This window comes from Cavia porcellus, unplaced genomic scaffold (genome assembly GCF_034190915.1).
Source record: "Cavia porcellus strain 051 isolate PalLab524CR breed Dunkin Hartley unplaced genomic scaffold, mCavPor4.1 scaffold_2, whole genome shotgun sequence".
NCBI lineage: Eukaryota > Metazoa > Chordata > Mammalia > Rodentia > Caviidae > Cavia > Cavia porcellus.
The window spans coordinates 96,890,838-96,905,319 of NW_026947485.1; the positions used below are offsets into that span (position 1 = coordinate 96,890,838).

A 14,482-nucleotide genomic window follows, 5' to 3' on the forward strand; every position below is an offset into this window, starting at 1 on the left:
GCAGATATCACTATTTGTCACCATATCGATCAGATCAGGCCCTCTACTTCTGCATCACTGGATTGAGAACAACTCCATGGTCCTCACCACCTAAAGTGATCCAGGGAGAAGACTGATCTGAACCTGGGAGAACTGCCTGACCGTGCAGCAAAGGGAATAGGCTTGGATGAAAAACCAGACTGTCTGTGATAACAATAACAAACCTTAAAGTTTAAAACACACATTCACACATAAATTAAACTGACCACTCTCAAACCCAGTACCATCTGATCAGGGCTTCAAATCTCAACCAGTCCAGGCCTGAGAGTCACTTCAGAAAGCTCCAATCAGTAGCACATATGAGAGAAGCTCTTTCCTTCCATCTCAGGAAATCATACCTCTTTCCTGCAGATCTTGCTCCAATAACTGAAGCCAAAGACTGCTTCCTCTGGAGGGCCAGTCCTGCTATTTTGGGTCATACAGGACTCTCCTGCATATATGCAGGATACCTATTCTAAACATCAAGATGCTGGTTCTGACATAGCATACATCTTTAATAAGCAAGTTTGCCATTCTCGTCAAGTGCTACAACCAATACTGAGCATACATACAGTCCAATCTTCCCAAGTCTTGTTCTTAAGCATTTAGAATCCTTCAGAACCAATGAAATAACTATGATGTGAGAGGAAAGGCAACTAGGACCATGAGAAAGAGGCACAGAAAAGCAAAAAATGTGATCATGAAAGGATTCCTGAAGGCAGCACTTCTAGATCACTGATGTTCTAAGGCAGAAGACAGCATAGGAAGGCAAAGCCAGCCCATCACCTGCTTTTGTGTGGCACACGAAATAAGAATGGATCTCATATACCTTTAGCAGTTACATTTGAAGTGGTTATATAAGCACTTACATAATGCTTTCAATTTTGTTTCTTGGCCAGTAAAGCATAAAATATTTATGATCTGATCCTTTTAAAAAGTTTGCCAATCGCTCTTTTAAGGCACAAAAAATACCGAGACAGCCAACAAAATCAGCTAATGTTTACTGAGAGCTCTCTGTGTGCTGCATGTGTTACGGTCTGTAGACATCAACTTCATAGATGCCTCAAAAAGAAGTATTACCACTAGTTTACAAAAGAGAAAAATGAGCCACGGCAGAGTTAGTATTTTGTCCAGAATCTCACAGCCATCGAGGGTAGAACCTGATCTCCAAGCTGTTCTCTTACTTGTCAGCTTAGGTATTGGCCAAGGCCCTAGAGAGCAAATTGTTAAAGCAAAAGACAGCAGTGAGAAACATGCTTCCATCTGGCTTGAAAAAAGTGAAACAGGCGCAGTAATGGTGTGTTTCTAAATAGGGAATTATTCTGCAGCCTGTGTATGCTAAAGGGCATAGGTATACAGTTATTTTATAGCAACACTATAGCAGCAAAAGACTGGAAACAACTAAACGTTCATTATTAGTTATTAAATGATGAAATATTTAACTGCCAGAACACTATGCAGTCCTTTAAAAAATGAAGGATAGTCTTTATATCTGTTGTATCAGTCAGCTACTACTGTGTAACGAAGAGTTACAGATTTTTTTCAGTGCTTGTGTCTTTTCTTGTTGCTGACACAAAACACCCAGCACCCAAAGTTAAATGAAAAAAGTTTACTTAGCTCACAGTTTTTAAAGCTCCATATCAGCTGACTCCAAGACAGGGTGTCACATGGCAGAGGGGCAACAGTTCATGGTGATAGAAGACAACAAAAACAACAAGAGCAAAAAAAAGAGCAACAGCCCTCCTTCTGCCTCTTTTATCTTATCCAGACTCCTGAGATAGGGTGGTGCCAATCCAATCAGTGAACTGATTGGCACTCAGGCACCCTTAATCCCAGCATTGCACTGGGAATAAATAAATAATATGAATAAATCATAAACTCTAGATTCAATTGCCTCCAAAAAAAAGTCCTGCCTAAAACTACATGAGGCCCTCTGGGGGACAACCAGATAGAAACCGTAACAGCTTGGAATTGAACGCAGGGCCCTGCACATGGTAGGGAACCACTCTACCACTAAACTACATTTCCAGCCTACTATTACAAACTCCTAATGGCACATGATTAACATTTATTTCTCAGGTGTCTGTTGATCCGGTAGGCTCATCTGGCAGCTCTCTGCTATATGTTGGCTCACATCTGCGCATTCACTGCTCAGCTCCTTGGACCAGGGACTTAGGTGATACATTTGAAAACTAGCAAAGCCTCTTCAGCCTTGACTCAATATTGCCATCTGGTCACTTTTTATTCTGCTGGCCCCAAGCACAGGGGACTACTAGCCCAAAATCAAAGCACTTCTATTTCCTGAGAAGAAAACTGCTAAGTTATACAGCAAGCAGTGTGAATACTGACCAAAAATTCAACCAACCTCAAATAGTACTACGCAACATAGAAACTACGTCTGGAATACCTGACATAGTTGACAGCTGACATTGCTTCTTAGTCACAGTGACAGCCAGATATATAAGCTCCCCCTAAAAGCAGAAGCTCCCTATGGGTCTTGTCTCAGAAGGAGACACCCCCTAATGCCATCCATCCACACAAGTCAATGTGGTTCACATCTACTGCCCACTGCCTTGGACACAATGGATTAACACTGCACTGGCCACCACTTTGGACACGACTTAGTGGGCACCTGTGCCATCTCAACCTTCTGCCACATCTCCATCAAGGATGCCTAATGAGACCCGAGGAAATGCTAAGAGGAAGGGGACTCTGGGTCCCGAGCCTCACTGCATCGGAGGCCCTGCTTTGTCCAGCTTGCCCCACAGAAACTGCCGACCGACTCCAGCATCATTCTTGCTGTACCGCCTGCCCCTAGCACACACTCTAAAGCCACCACCATCCATTTTTTCATGCCAGAGACTTTCCAGCTTCTCTTCCCTCCCAGGTTCTCTCCAGTCCCTTCTTGTTTTCATTTTTATTTTTATTAGTACATGCTTGCTGTATATAATGATTGCATTCGTCACGGGGAGTTGGTACATGTACATAGCACATCTTAATTTTCCTTCCTTATGTTTTTAAATTAAAGAATTTTCACAGGCCAAAGTCATATCCAGGAAATTCAGTGAATCAGAGCCATTTGAGTTAAGTAATCCCATTCTGACAGAAGCATGAGGCCCAGCCAGGAAAACAATCCTGAATGGCCCCATTAGGGCGAGGGTGGTGGATTGAGAAAAGACCTATGGCAGAAATAAAAGGTGACTTCAGACTTTAGTGTGTATTCAGTATGTGTTTGTGTGTGTGCAAGGAAATAACATTCAAATATCTTGCTGAGGATGTCTAATATTAATAACTTCCAGTTCCAAAAATGAAGAACTGATAATCCAAACCAACCCTTCTGCGGAAGCTACTAGAAAAAATCTGGACAAAATATGTTTTCAAATATGTTTGAAAGCACTTAATACTTCACAAGACAGTGAAGTGTTCCTAGGCCTAGATCTGATGGCAGCTGGACCCCAAAGACCTCCTGAAGCCAGCCCTCAACGCAGCCTCCACTCTGTGGCATCTGTGATCCTGAGGAGACAGCTGGTATTCACCCAGCTTGCTTGAACAAGGTGAGGCAGACAGCCAATGCTTAAGCCTTCTCAAGGTGAGGAGATACCCCCTAATGCCATCCACCCACACAATTAGTTAAGACCCCAAAGGATCAGAGTATCAGGATGAACCCCCGAAACACAACCCCAGGATTGTCCTATGTATTCAATACCAGATAGAAACCATCCCAATGGCCAGGGGACACAGCACACACCCATCCACTTGAAGATACAGTATACTTTTCATTTGGTAGGTGATTGCAGACGTTTTTTATTAGTGACTTCTGTTTTTATTTTAGGATGCATTGTTAGTCATAGCTGTGATCTCTTTGATGGTGAGTTCTTCGTTAAAAACACATCCCCAAATCATTACATTGTGCCTAAAGCAACATGCAATTCTCTTTGTTATAATGTACTCTTATGACAGAGCTTATGGGCTCACATGGCAGCTGAAAATGAGTTCTGTCTCTGTCAGTGCAAATTCATGAAATATTCTGTTTATTTTAAGCAGCTGTCTTATTAAGCAGAAAGTCTAGAATCAAAAAATCTTAAGTTCAAATTTCTGTTTTACCACTTATGCCACGCATAACACTAGACAAATTACTCATTTACCTCATCTGTAAAATATGCACAGTGATGGTAATAACAATAATAATAATAACAATTCCATAATGCTCAGAGGGATACTGGGAGATGTCAAATTAAGGCGGTCTAGTACTCAGCAACTACTTAAACATTTACTAAATAGTTATTTTATTGCCAGGAAAGTAACCCTGGGTATCACAGTTTACCATACCAAAAAATAGTAACAGTAATGTAATAGTTAGTAAAATAGTAATTACATCTAGGGCTCAGACTCTGTCTGAGTGTAGAACTAACACCTCAAATAGTCAAAGTATTACAAGACCAATATTTTTATCAGCTGCAAGGCCTGGCGGCACATATTTCAGTTTAAAAAAAAAAAAAAAAGACTTGATCTGTGACCAGAGGCCCATGAATCAGGTCTGGAGATTTTTAAAAATTGGGCTTAGGATATCCAGATACTAAGAGGTCCTACAAGGAAGAAAATGACGTTGTCTTTAGGGGGAATGAAGTGGGTGGGGAAAACAAGTGCTCCAGGAGATGCAACAAGGCTAAAAGAACCACTCGGAAAAAGCTGACTGTGCGTTGTGATGCCCCACGGACATGTGAGCCTCCCTGAATGTCCCCACCCCATACGATGGCTAAAACAGACACCAGACCCAGCAGCCCCACACTCACAGTGTCCATAGTCAGGCTGCTGCACCGGGGGCATGAGCCTGCCCTGGAAAGGTGACAGAACCAGAGTAGGTGTCTCACTTACTCTCTCTGACATCTTCGTGGGCCATGGGGACATGATCATCACTGGCAGCCTTCTCAGGACTCTTGCTTCTCCTGCCTTTTCTGTTGCTATTTTTACCTAACAAGTGAGAAAGAGAGAAAGATGCCTTTACTTTCACACGTCGGAGCTGCCTTTCAATGTAAGAACTCGCTGTGCTCCATCTGGTGCTCCAAGATGGTACGCTGGACCCTAAGGGGTCTGTGGCTAAAGGAAAGGAAATAAACATTCTGAATGACACTGTGCATCTGAGAATTGTTACTCTCATAAAACAAACAAAAAAAAATGCTCTGGATAAAATATTCGCCCTCCCTGAGGCTGAGACATCCTATATGACTGCTAGTCCTGAAAGTAGAGCCCTAAACTTTGGCTCCAGAGCAAACATCTTCCCTCATTCTGAGCTAGCCTGCCTACCTCCTCAAGGCCCAGGAGGGGCCTTTCGAACCTGTGGGTGATGATCCTGCCCACCATCTGGAGAGCCTCCAGTTTCACCCTGTACCTCTTCTCCCTACTCCAGTTATCTATCATATGTAGGCCTCCTTGCAGCCTTCAGATCATGCTTCCTCCCCACCAGAACTTTGCATGTGCTATTCCCTCTCCTGGGGCACCCTTCTCTTCATGACTGAGTTTATTAGCTCTTGCCCATCTTTCAACTCCAGCCATGACAGCATCTCCTTGAGCTGGCTTTCCTGATTTCCTTACCCAAATCTAAGCCCCCTTCGGTAGATTCTCATAGCAACTTTGTAGGGTCAGGTTGCCTCTCTGCAAAGCCTAATGCAGGGGTGTGTTACATATAACGTACTGGGGGAGAAAGGGAAGGAGAGAGCAGGATAAGGTTAGGAAAGATGCTAGACAAAGCTGTGGTTTCAGGCTGAGTCAGGCTCAGCTGATCACTCAGAAAATCTAGAGAGGCAATTGCACACAGAGAGGTCCCCACTGGAAACAAGATGCTGCCATTTCTCCTGCAGTTGGCCTCTGGCTACAGAATGACCATCTGGGGAGTAGCCAATGTGGCCTTCCAAGAATACTTCTACAAAGAAAGTTGGAGCTGTGAGGGATCATACCCAGGTTTCCCGTAGTGGAAAGAATGGGCATCCCTGCAAAGAAAGAAGTCCTGGGGGCACAAGCAGCCTCCGCCACAGCGCCCACACCTGTCCTGGGTGGATCGTCACAGCTGCAGTGAACAAACAGGTCTAACCCTGAGGGTAGGGGCAGCATCTGGCTATGCTCACTGCTCTGTTGCTAATCTAGTACATAACAAGAATGAAGGCAGAAAGGCAGGGAGAAAGGAGGGAGGAGAGATGGAGTGGGAGAGAGGGAAGATGGGGAGAGAGGACTCACCAGACAAAAGCAAGAGGAGGGCAAGTCTATGGAGAAAGATGCTTAAAGCGTAAGAGTATCTTACTTTAAAGAAATATTAAATGCAAGTTGAGATACTAAAACAGCTCATGGCTTGTGTCAACTAATAAAATCATTTCAGGTTATTTGACAGCTACCTCTCTTCCTTAGAAAAGAATACTTATGGGAAAAAAACCTTAAATTTTTAAGAAATTCAAAAGAGTACTTAAGTTTAGTTAAGGAAAATCCTTTTTATATTTTTAGATGATGGTACTAGGAATATCTTTCTTTTTTATGTAAGCTGAAAAAATTTACAAAATTCAATATCCCCATTAGGGCCTAGACACCAATAAATCAAAATTTTCACAAAAACTAGAGACAGCTTGATCCAGAGATCCGGCCCCATTAGCATCTGTTCAGTGCCATCTTTGATCTAGTCCTTTCTCTGTGGGCAGCAATATCCTGGTTGATAACTATCAAAAATGGCAACAAATGAAAATAACACAGGATCTACAAAGACCTTGACTGCTTGCCAAAATCGGTAGCATCTATTGCAAGCCTCCTCCCAGTTGAGATAAACTTCCAGAGCTTTCCTGAGACAAACTTGAAGAATGGGTGGCAAATCAGAATGGATAAAAGGAAACCAGTCCACTTTGCTCTAGAATCCATCCAGTAAGGCCCAGATGTTTGGTTCCCCATGTGGACCAATATATGGTGTATAGAGTCACCAAAGGGAATGGCAAATGGCACAGAGGTCACAGGCAGGTACCCACATTCCCTCACTGGTCAGTGGCAAGCAGACAGAGGTCAGAAGTCTGGCTCCAGTCTGGGGTCCTGTCCCCTCCGGCCTGCACAGAGTGCCCCTGTTTCCCTTCTAGCAGACCTATTTACAACAATGCCTGCCACAGAGGACGTTGCAAGGAGGAAGCAAAATGCTGCCGACCTACAAGCATCCCTGAACAACATACAGCTTCCACCCTTCCGTGTCAATGTTATCTTCAGCCCCCAAGTCACAAAGTCCTACTGTAGTTGCTAACAGCTGACATGTGTAGGGTGATTCGCAATTTTACAAGGCATTCGAGGGTACATAGATTGTAACATTTGACCTTGACAAAGACTCCGCAGGAAGTTTATTAGGAACATCATTTTACAGATGGGGACATTGAGGCTTACAGGGGAAAAAGCTGCCCAATATCAACTGACAGAACTAGAGGGTGACTCCAAATCTGGCCCCTTCCCAGAAGGCTCACAGGCCTCCTATCTCGCCTCTCTTAAAACACGAGAGACAACATATGGTCTGTACACATGAAAGAAGAAAATGCAGTGGAAATAGTGTTCAGAGAAAGAACCAGAGTCAAATCAACATCTCCATCTGGCTGTTCGACAAAACAGAATCTCTTAAAAGTACCAAACCGAACTTCCAATGCAGGCCACATGTTCTATTCTGGTCTATGTGATAAATATAATTCCTCTGGCTTAATAGAAAACTATTTTTTACCTCTTTATACAAGGAGCTTACAGTAGCAATCCCCAGAAACTGAAAAATGATTTGCTTTGTTGCAGCCTTGCATTTCCCCAGGAAATTCCAATCCGATAGAGCAGTGCATTCCCTTTGAAGGAGGGACCTGGCCCATGGCTCTGGGCTGCTTGCCTGCTTCTTGTTAGGAACCCACATTAGGGTAAAAAAAAATGGGTTCTGGGTCCTATGGAACTCAAAGATGCAAGGCTTCCTACCAGAAATGCACCCTTGGTCTCTCAGGACCGACAATAATTACAGATTTCTAACTGACCACAAACATGCAGACTTGCAGAGAGCCCTCACAGCTAGAGCCAGGAGGACCAGGCAGGTGAATATTAATGAAATGCCTTTTAAAAGCAGTGTCCTTAGTGAGCCAGAAACACTGTAGGAGACAAAAAGCCTACAGCACAGAATTGTATCTGAGGGATAATGTCACACCTGAAAAGATAAAAAGAGTGAAAGGGAGAGAAGGGAAAGAAAACGCCAATAACCCCAGTGCATTGCCTCCAGGACCTATGAGACAATCTAGCTGAGGACTCAAGGAACAAGGGGACATAGCTGCTGAGCTGTCCCTCCAGAGTCCGGGAGGTTTAACATCAATTCATTCAACTTCACACCTTCTACAGAGGTATGGAATATTATTGTCTCTACTCCACAATGAATCAAAGCTTGGGGAAATCACACATGCCCCTAAGTGGCAAAGCCAGACTTTGAACCCAGCTGTCTCTAAATCCTGAATAAAACCGACCTAGAAGACATTATTTGCCTTGCAAGGATGAGGTGTTTCATCTCTGGCATCAGAGTTTCAAACAACTTGTGAAAATGTTCTGTGCCTTACCAAGTATCCCATGATCCTCACTGTCTGCCAGCTATATAGAGATACAGGCCTTCTTGCAAGCCACCAAAGAAACCCTAATTCATGGGTTTCATGGTCCCAGAAGGCAGCTGCAGTGGTAGGGACTTGACAGGGGCACAGAGGGCACAGCCTGTCACTGCTGTGGATGCCAAGCCTGAGATCTCAGGCTCCCCGGCCTCTCAGGGATATCCAGAGGCCTCATCTCAAAATCTAGGTTCCCTGGGCCAGGCTGCCTTTGTTCCAGTGTTGAAAGTACAGTGCAGTTTGACAGTCACAGACACTTGGAGAACACAAGGAAACATGCTGGCTATTTTTAAGAGTCAAAAAGGCAAGCCAACTTCCCCAACTCTAGAAGGGTCCCACCCTCTATTACCCAGGCACAAGACCCAGTTTCTGGACCCATGGGCACCGGCAAGGGGGAATGCTGAGTTGACTTTGGAAGGCATTTTGGAAAGAGCGGTGGTGCTTAGAAAACTGATGCTTTTTAATCTGCCCTTTCTCTCAGAGTTTTGTACAAAACTGACCTGCACAGAACAGTTTGGATTTAATGTTTTCAGTGAGTGCACACTCTGATATTAAGGCTTGCTTGTTAGTTGTTTAGGTGTGCTAATAGCACTCTGTTAGATTTTTAAATACAGTCAAATATTTTAAAAGCATATTTTCCAGCTTTGCCTAAGAGAAGGCATTTTCCATCTGAAGGCCAAACTGCACAAGTCCAGGAAAAAGAGGAAGCAAAGCTGAGAAATGAAGCCCTTCTCATCAAGTGGCTACAGCACATACAACTGAAAAGGCTTCGTTTACAACAAACATGCTCAAATAACAACTCTCTGGCTATTTTACCCTGTAGCTGGGGCACAAAAATATAAAATGTAAACTGGAGATTCTGGGCACAGACATATAAACAAACATGGCTTATTGCCCATTCTGCAAATTCGACAGCCTTGGGACTGTGGTCTTGATGCAGGTTTGCCTGTATTCAAACTGTGCATTCTCACGGTGCTTGAAGAAGCATCTTAGTAAGAAATGTCTTCTTACTGTGTGGTTTGCTTCTTATTACCAAGTGAAAGGTAAAAGGTAGATGAATTATACAACTGTGCTTTAATACTCTGTTCCATTTTATTCTCTAAAAAGGGATAGCCACAGACTAAAGTCATCAGTTTGGAAATCGTATGAAAAGTAAGCACACCCCAAATCCACTGGCATGCCTACTATGGAGCCCCTTATCTTATTCTTCACCCTGGTTTAATGAAAACTATGGACATGAGGCTTACTCCCTGGACCCAGAAACTTTCCAACTGCAAGGACTGGAAACTGGAATTCAACTAGAAACAGCTGAATAAATAGAATTAGAAAGAAGTGAACTGTCAAATTTATGCGAGAACATTCTAGCAGTCAGTCATGTTCATCTAGTGAATGTGCAACTTGAAGAGAGCCCATTTGTGGAAAGGTAAAAGCAGAAACTACAAAACCCACTATTGGAACCCTGCAATGGACAGGAATCTACACTCAGGGACCACTTAGATTCCTTCAAGATCTAAACCTCTGGGATAAACTTACGGTCACAAGGAGTCCTCAGAAATTCCATCAAACAAAAGTTCCACTGCAACCTCAAAGAAAGGTCCTATATCTTGATGAAGACAAACACACACACACACACACACACACACACACACACACACGAACTAATGAAATGTAGCATTGGCATCCAATTAACAGTATTTACAAATGTCAATTTCCTGGTTTCAATAATGTATACAGCAATAGTTCTCAATCCCTTGAAGAGATCTAGCAATGTAAGCAATATTCTTGGTTGTGACAACTAGAAAGGATGCTATTGGCATCAAAGTGGTCAAAGACTCAACATCCTACAATGTACAGGACACCAATTCCTTTCCACACCTACATACAATTGGTCAAATACTACCAAGTTTGGAAAATCTTGCTTTATTATTGAAATTTATCATTGGCAGAGGCTAGGAGAGTACACTGTACTCATTTTGCAATTCTCTGTGAGTCTGTAATTAATTTAAACTAAAAACTTAAATGTTTTCAAAGATTCATTCTGTGCAGTGTGTCAGGGCTCTCCTCTGAAATTTGTCAAATTTCTCATAGAAAATGTAGTTCAATGTGAGTAGCCCTTGACCAAAATGCTTGGCACCAGAAATGTTTTAGATTTCAAAAGTTTTCAAGTTTTAGAATATTTACGTATACATAATGAGATATCTCGGGGATAGGACTCAAGTCTCAACATGAAATTCATTTATAGTTCATATACATCATATGCATATAATCTGGAGGTAATTTTATACAACATTATTAATACTTTTTTATACACAAAACAAAACTTCATGGTATGGAAAGTCCTACTGATGATAGCACATTGGTGCTCAAAACATTTCAGCTTTCAGGGCATTGCAGGTTTCAGATTTTCAGATTAGGGAAACTCAACCCATACTCTCAGGATTCAGTGTCCTAAGTGACCTCCAAGATGTCCGCATATGACATCCAGTAGGCATTTTTGTAGTGGTCAAAAGTTAAAGCTAAAACTAACACCAAGACCAAACCCCTAAAGCCCTTGGCTCCTTGCACCAACAAACTCCCTCAAAGAGCTGGTTACATTCAGCCTTGCAGCTTATCCCTTGAGCCCAATCTATGCTTAAAAGACTATCTGGAAACCATTTTATTATCTGGAAAAATTAAGTATGTGATAGACTTTTAAATCAGCTGCAAGTGCATCCCATCCCTACTCTTACTCATCTCTGTCTAACTCCTCACTCCACCTCAGGGCCTGATACCCAGTATGCAACATTCACCCAGGGAAGTAAGTTCTAGAAGTTGCATCTAACACCCCCGCCTGTGGTCCTGTGTTCCTTCTTTTGAGGGCACTTTCTCAGATAAAATAACAACCTGTAAAACAGTCCAGTGTAGACATGAATGCTTCTATCATAACATCATGAGCAATGTAAGCATCAAACCGACATTAAAAGTGGGAAACAAGTTCTCCTACTGTGGTTTAACTGCACAAAAGTATAATGACTTCCTAATCAAAGCCAGTGTCTATCACTGCTTGGGGGCTGGATGGAAAATTCCATTGACCCAAACACACACACACACACACACACACACACACACACACTCACTCACTCACTCACTCACACAGGGCATTAGTTAAAAGGTGGATACACGTAACATTTGGCTCACCCTAGTCGAGGGTAGCTCTAAAAAGCCCCATACAGTTTATTAGAAGACTGATGCCAGGCAAGCCTCAAAAAGAATCCCTGGAATTTCCCAGGACCTGTTTTAGGTTCGAGGATGGGATCCAAGTGGATCCTAGAAATTCATTTCCTGTAGAAGTACAAGCTGGAATAAATTTCCTGCCCTAAGCAAATCTCCATCTACAAGATGACTTTCCAAAAGCAAATGATCTTCTTCTTGCAAATGAGGTTGAACTGTTTTCTCCCTCAAGGATCTCATTCCAAAATGGGTACCATGGTGCATGCTTGTAATCCCAGCCACATGGGAGGCTGAGGCAAGAGGATTACCATGAGCTCAAGAGCAGCATGAACTACAGAGCAAGACTGTCTCAAAAGACAATCAAAAACAAAAGACCTCATTCCAAGGCTGGCAAGTGCTGCTACTCAAAGAATGGAAAGCCACCCCTACTGTAATGTTTGAATCCACAGACACCTCAGACATTGTTTTCTGTGGGTAAAGAAAGCAGTCTTAAGTATGATGCTAACCACCAATAAGAGTCCTCAAATAATAAAGCTGACTCACTAGTCAGGCCTTAAATATCACTTCTGAGAACCATTGCCCAAGACCCTCTATTTACTTCTTTGACATCCCACACCTCTGTACAATCTTCAGGACACCTGAATTTATTTCCTCAAAGTTCCCCAAGTTCTGTGAGGTCCATGAGGGCAGACACTAGACTGTCTTGTGCTCTCTATCCCTTCGGCCACCCGTAGCACTTGGTACTGAGCAAGTTCTTAGTAACCGTCTGTGGAATGAATGAAGGGCTCTCAACAGGATAAGCACAACTGGAAGTTTGGAGTACACTGGAAGCTGCCTCTGAAAAGCTTTTCTATCAATGGACAAAGTCTAGTGCAGTGGTAAACACTACTCCCCTATCTGTAAGTAAAGATGCTGAGACTCAGGAAACTCTCTTTGCACCACTGGTGAACCCTAGACCTGACAAAAGTATTCTAGGGCTTCTTTCACTTTGTCAGTAACATGGTCCCAGTGACATCCAGCATGTATCTCCCTCACAATACTAAACACATAACAGATTTTTGAAAATAGCATGTGGATTTGATTCAAAGTACCAAAACCAGAGCAAGCACAGGAGAAGGGCTTTCAATCTTACAAGAGGGAAGTTACACTAAGCAAGTTACTTCACCAGTCTCAGCTTCAGGTTTTTCACCAGTAAAATAGCAAGAATACACACCCTCCAGAGCCATGGAAAAAAATATATAAATGACTCAGGTGTATACAGAGTCACAGTCGATGTTCCACAGACGCAAGTAAGTGTCCTTCCCCACTCCAGTTCCTGTTAATCCTGTTATCCAGGCTGTCAGTCATTGCAGAGCTCTCCAGGCCTCCCGGAGGCAGCAGCCCTGGACAGAGTCACAGCAACAGCAGCCACCACCACGGACGTGCTGAGCACTGGGACCTCAGCTGTAGCTGTACCATTCTGCTGTAGAGGACTCCAACGACCCACTGAACAGAGGATTCCAGGGACCCACTAAGGCCCACCAGCAGTTTCCTCCGAAGGCCATTTGACCAAAACAGGCTAGCCGGTCACATGGCCAAAGGAGAAATTAGTTATCAAGAAGACTGAGGAGGTGGGCAGAGCGGGTAGAAATGCCAAGTGAGACACTTTACCCAGGAGATGGCGAGGCCCACCTCGGAGCACCTTCTCAAAGGCAGAGCTGCCTTCCTGAAGAGACAGAGAATTCGGGGAGCCAAGTTCCGGGGAGCGCAGAGCCCCCGCAGGAAGCACAGCTTAGATCTCCCGGGAGCGGGGTGCGGGCGCCCGGGAAGGTGGCGGCCCACTCATCCCTGACAGCCCGGGAAGCCGGCGGTCCCCTCGAGGCGGGCGTCCCCGGGCGCCCCCTCCGGCCACCCGGCGCACAGTTACCTGATGGAGGCGCCTCCGCAGCTAACTTTTCTCTCCTGGGCGCTTTCTTGGGCTTGGTCGCCCGCTTGGGCGGGCCGGGGTCCCGCGGACGCGGCTCTCGCTCCTTCTCCTCGGTCCCCTCGGGCAGCGGTGTTGAGGAGGGCTGGAGCTCTGGCCCAGGGCGCTCATCGTAGGGCTCCCGGCTCCAGACCTCCTGCACATAATGGTCGGGGTCCTCGGGGGCTGCGCCTTGGGCTCGGATCCCAGCCAGGGACACCGCCAGAAGCGCCAGGGCCAGGGCGGGTGAGGCGTCCACTCTGTAAGCCATGCCCTTTCCACCCTGCGCCCCGGGCAGAGCCCAGGTCACACGGAGCTCCGGGAGGGCTGAGGGCGCGGGGTAGGCGCGGGACAGGGGCGCGGGGCGCTGCAGCGGGCGCAGGAGCAGAGGCCCGGTGCGTGTGACCGTCCCGCCGGGCGGGGCGAGGCTGGGCTGGGCTGGGCTGGGCTGGGCGCGCCTAGGAAAGGGCGGGGGCAGGGGACTGGCCCGCCTTTCCTCCTTCTCTAGCACCCTACCAAGTCCCTCTCAGGCTTCCCTATGCAGGTGTCAAACCCCAGCCACCTTTAGATTGTCTCCAAACCTCTCCTTCCATCACTGTTGACTAGAGCTGCCCTGCTGGACTTTCCTTTCCCCCAGAGACTGAGACAGTTTTGATCTTGGAGGGAAACTTTGAGGCTATCTCTT

General features: G+C 44.8%; 1 protein-coding gene across 2 annotated transcripts in view; it reads right to left on the reverse strand.

Annotated features, from left to right (window-relative positions):
* Nucleotides 1–14,231, reverse strand: part of Cpxm2 (carboxypeptidase X, M14 family member 2) — a 138,223-nt gene extending 123,992 nt beyond the window's left edge. Inside the window, exons 1-2 of one of the 2 annotated variants that reach the window (XM_003479620.4) lie at nt 13,762–14,231; nt 4,894–4,989 (exon numbers count right to left, since the gene is read on the reverse strand). In XM_003479620.4, the coding sequence (XP_003479668.2) occupies nt 4,894–4,989; nt 13,762–14,068 (403 nt within the window). In that variant the 5' untranslated portion in view covers nt 14,069–14,231. The remainder of the gene's footprint in view (nt 1–4,893; nt 4,990–13,761) is intronic. The other variant, XM_013143598.2, reaches the window with a different exon arrangement.
* Between the last annotated feature and the right edge of the window lie 251 nt (nt 14,232–14,482).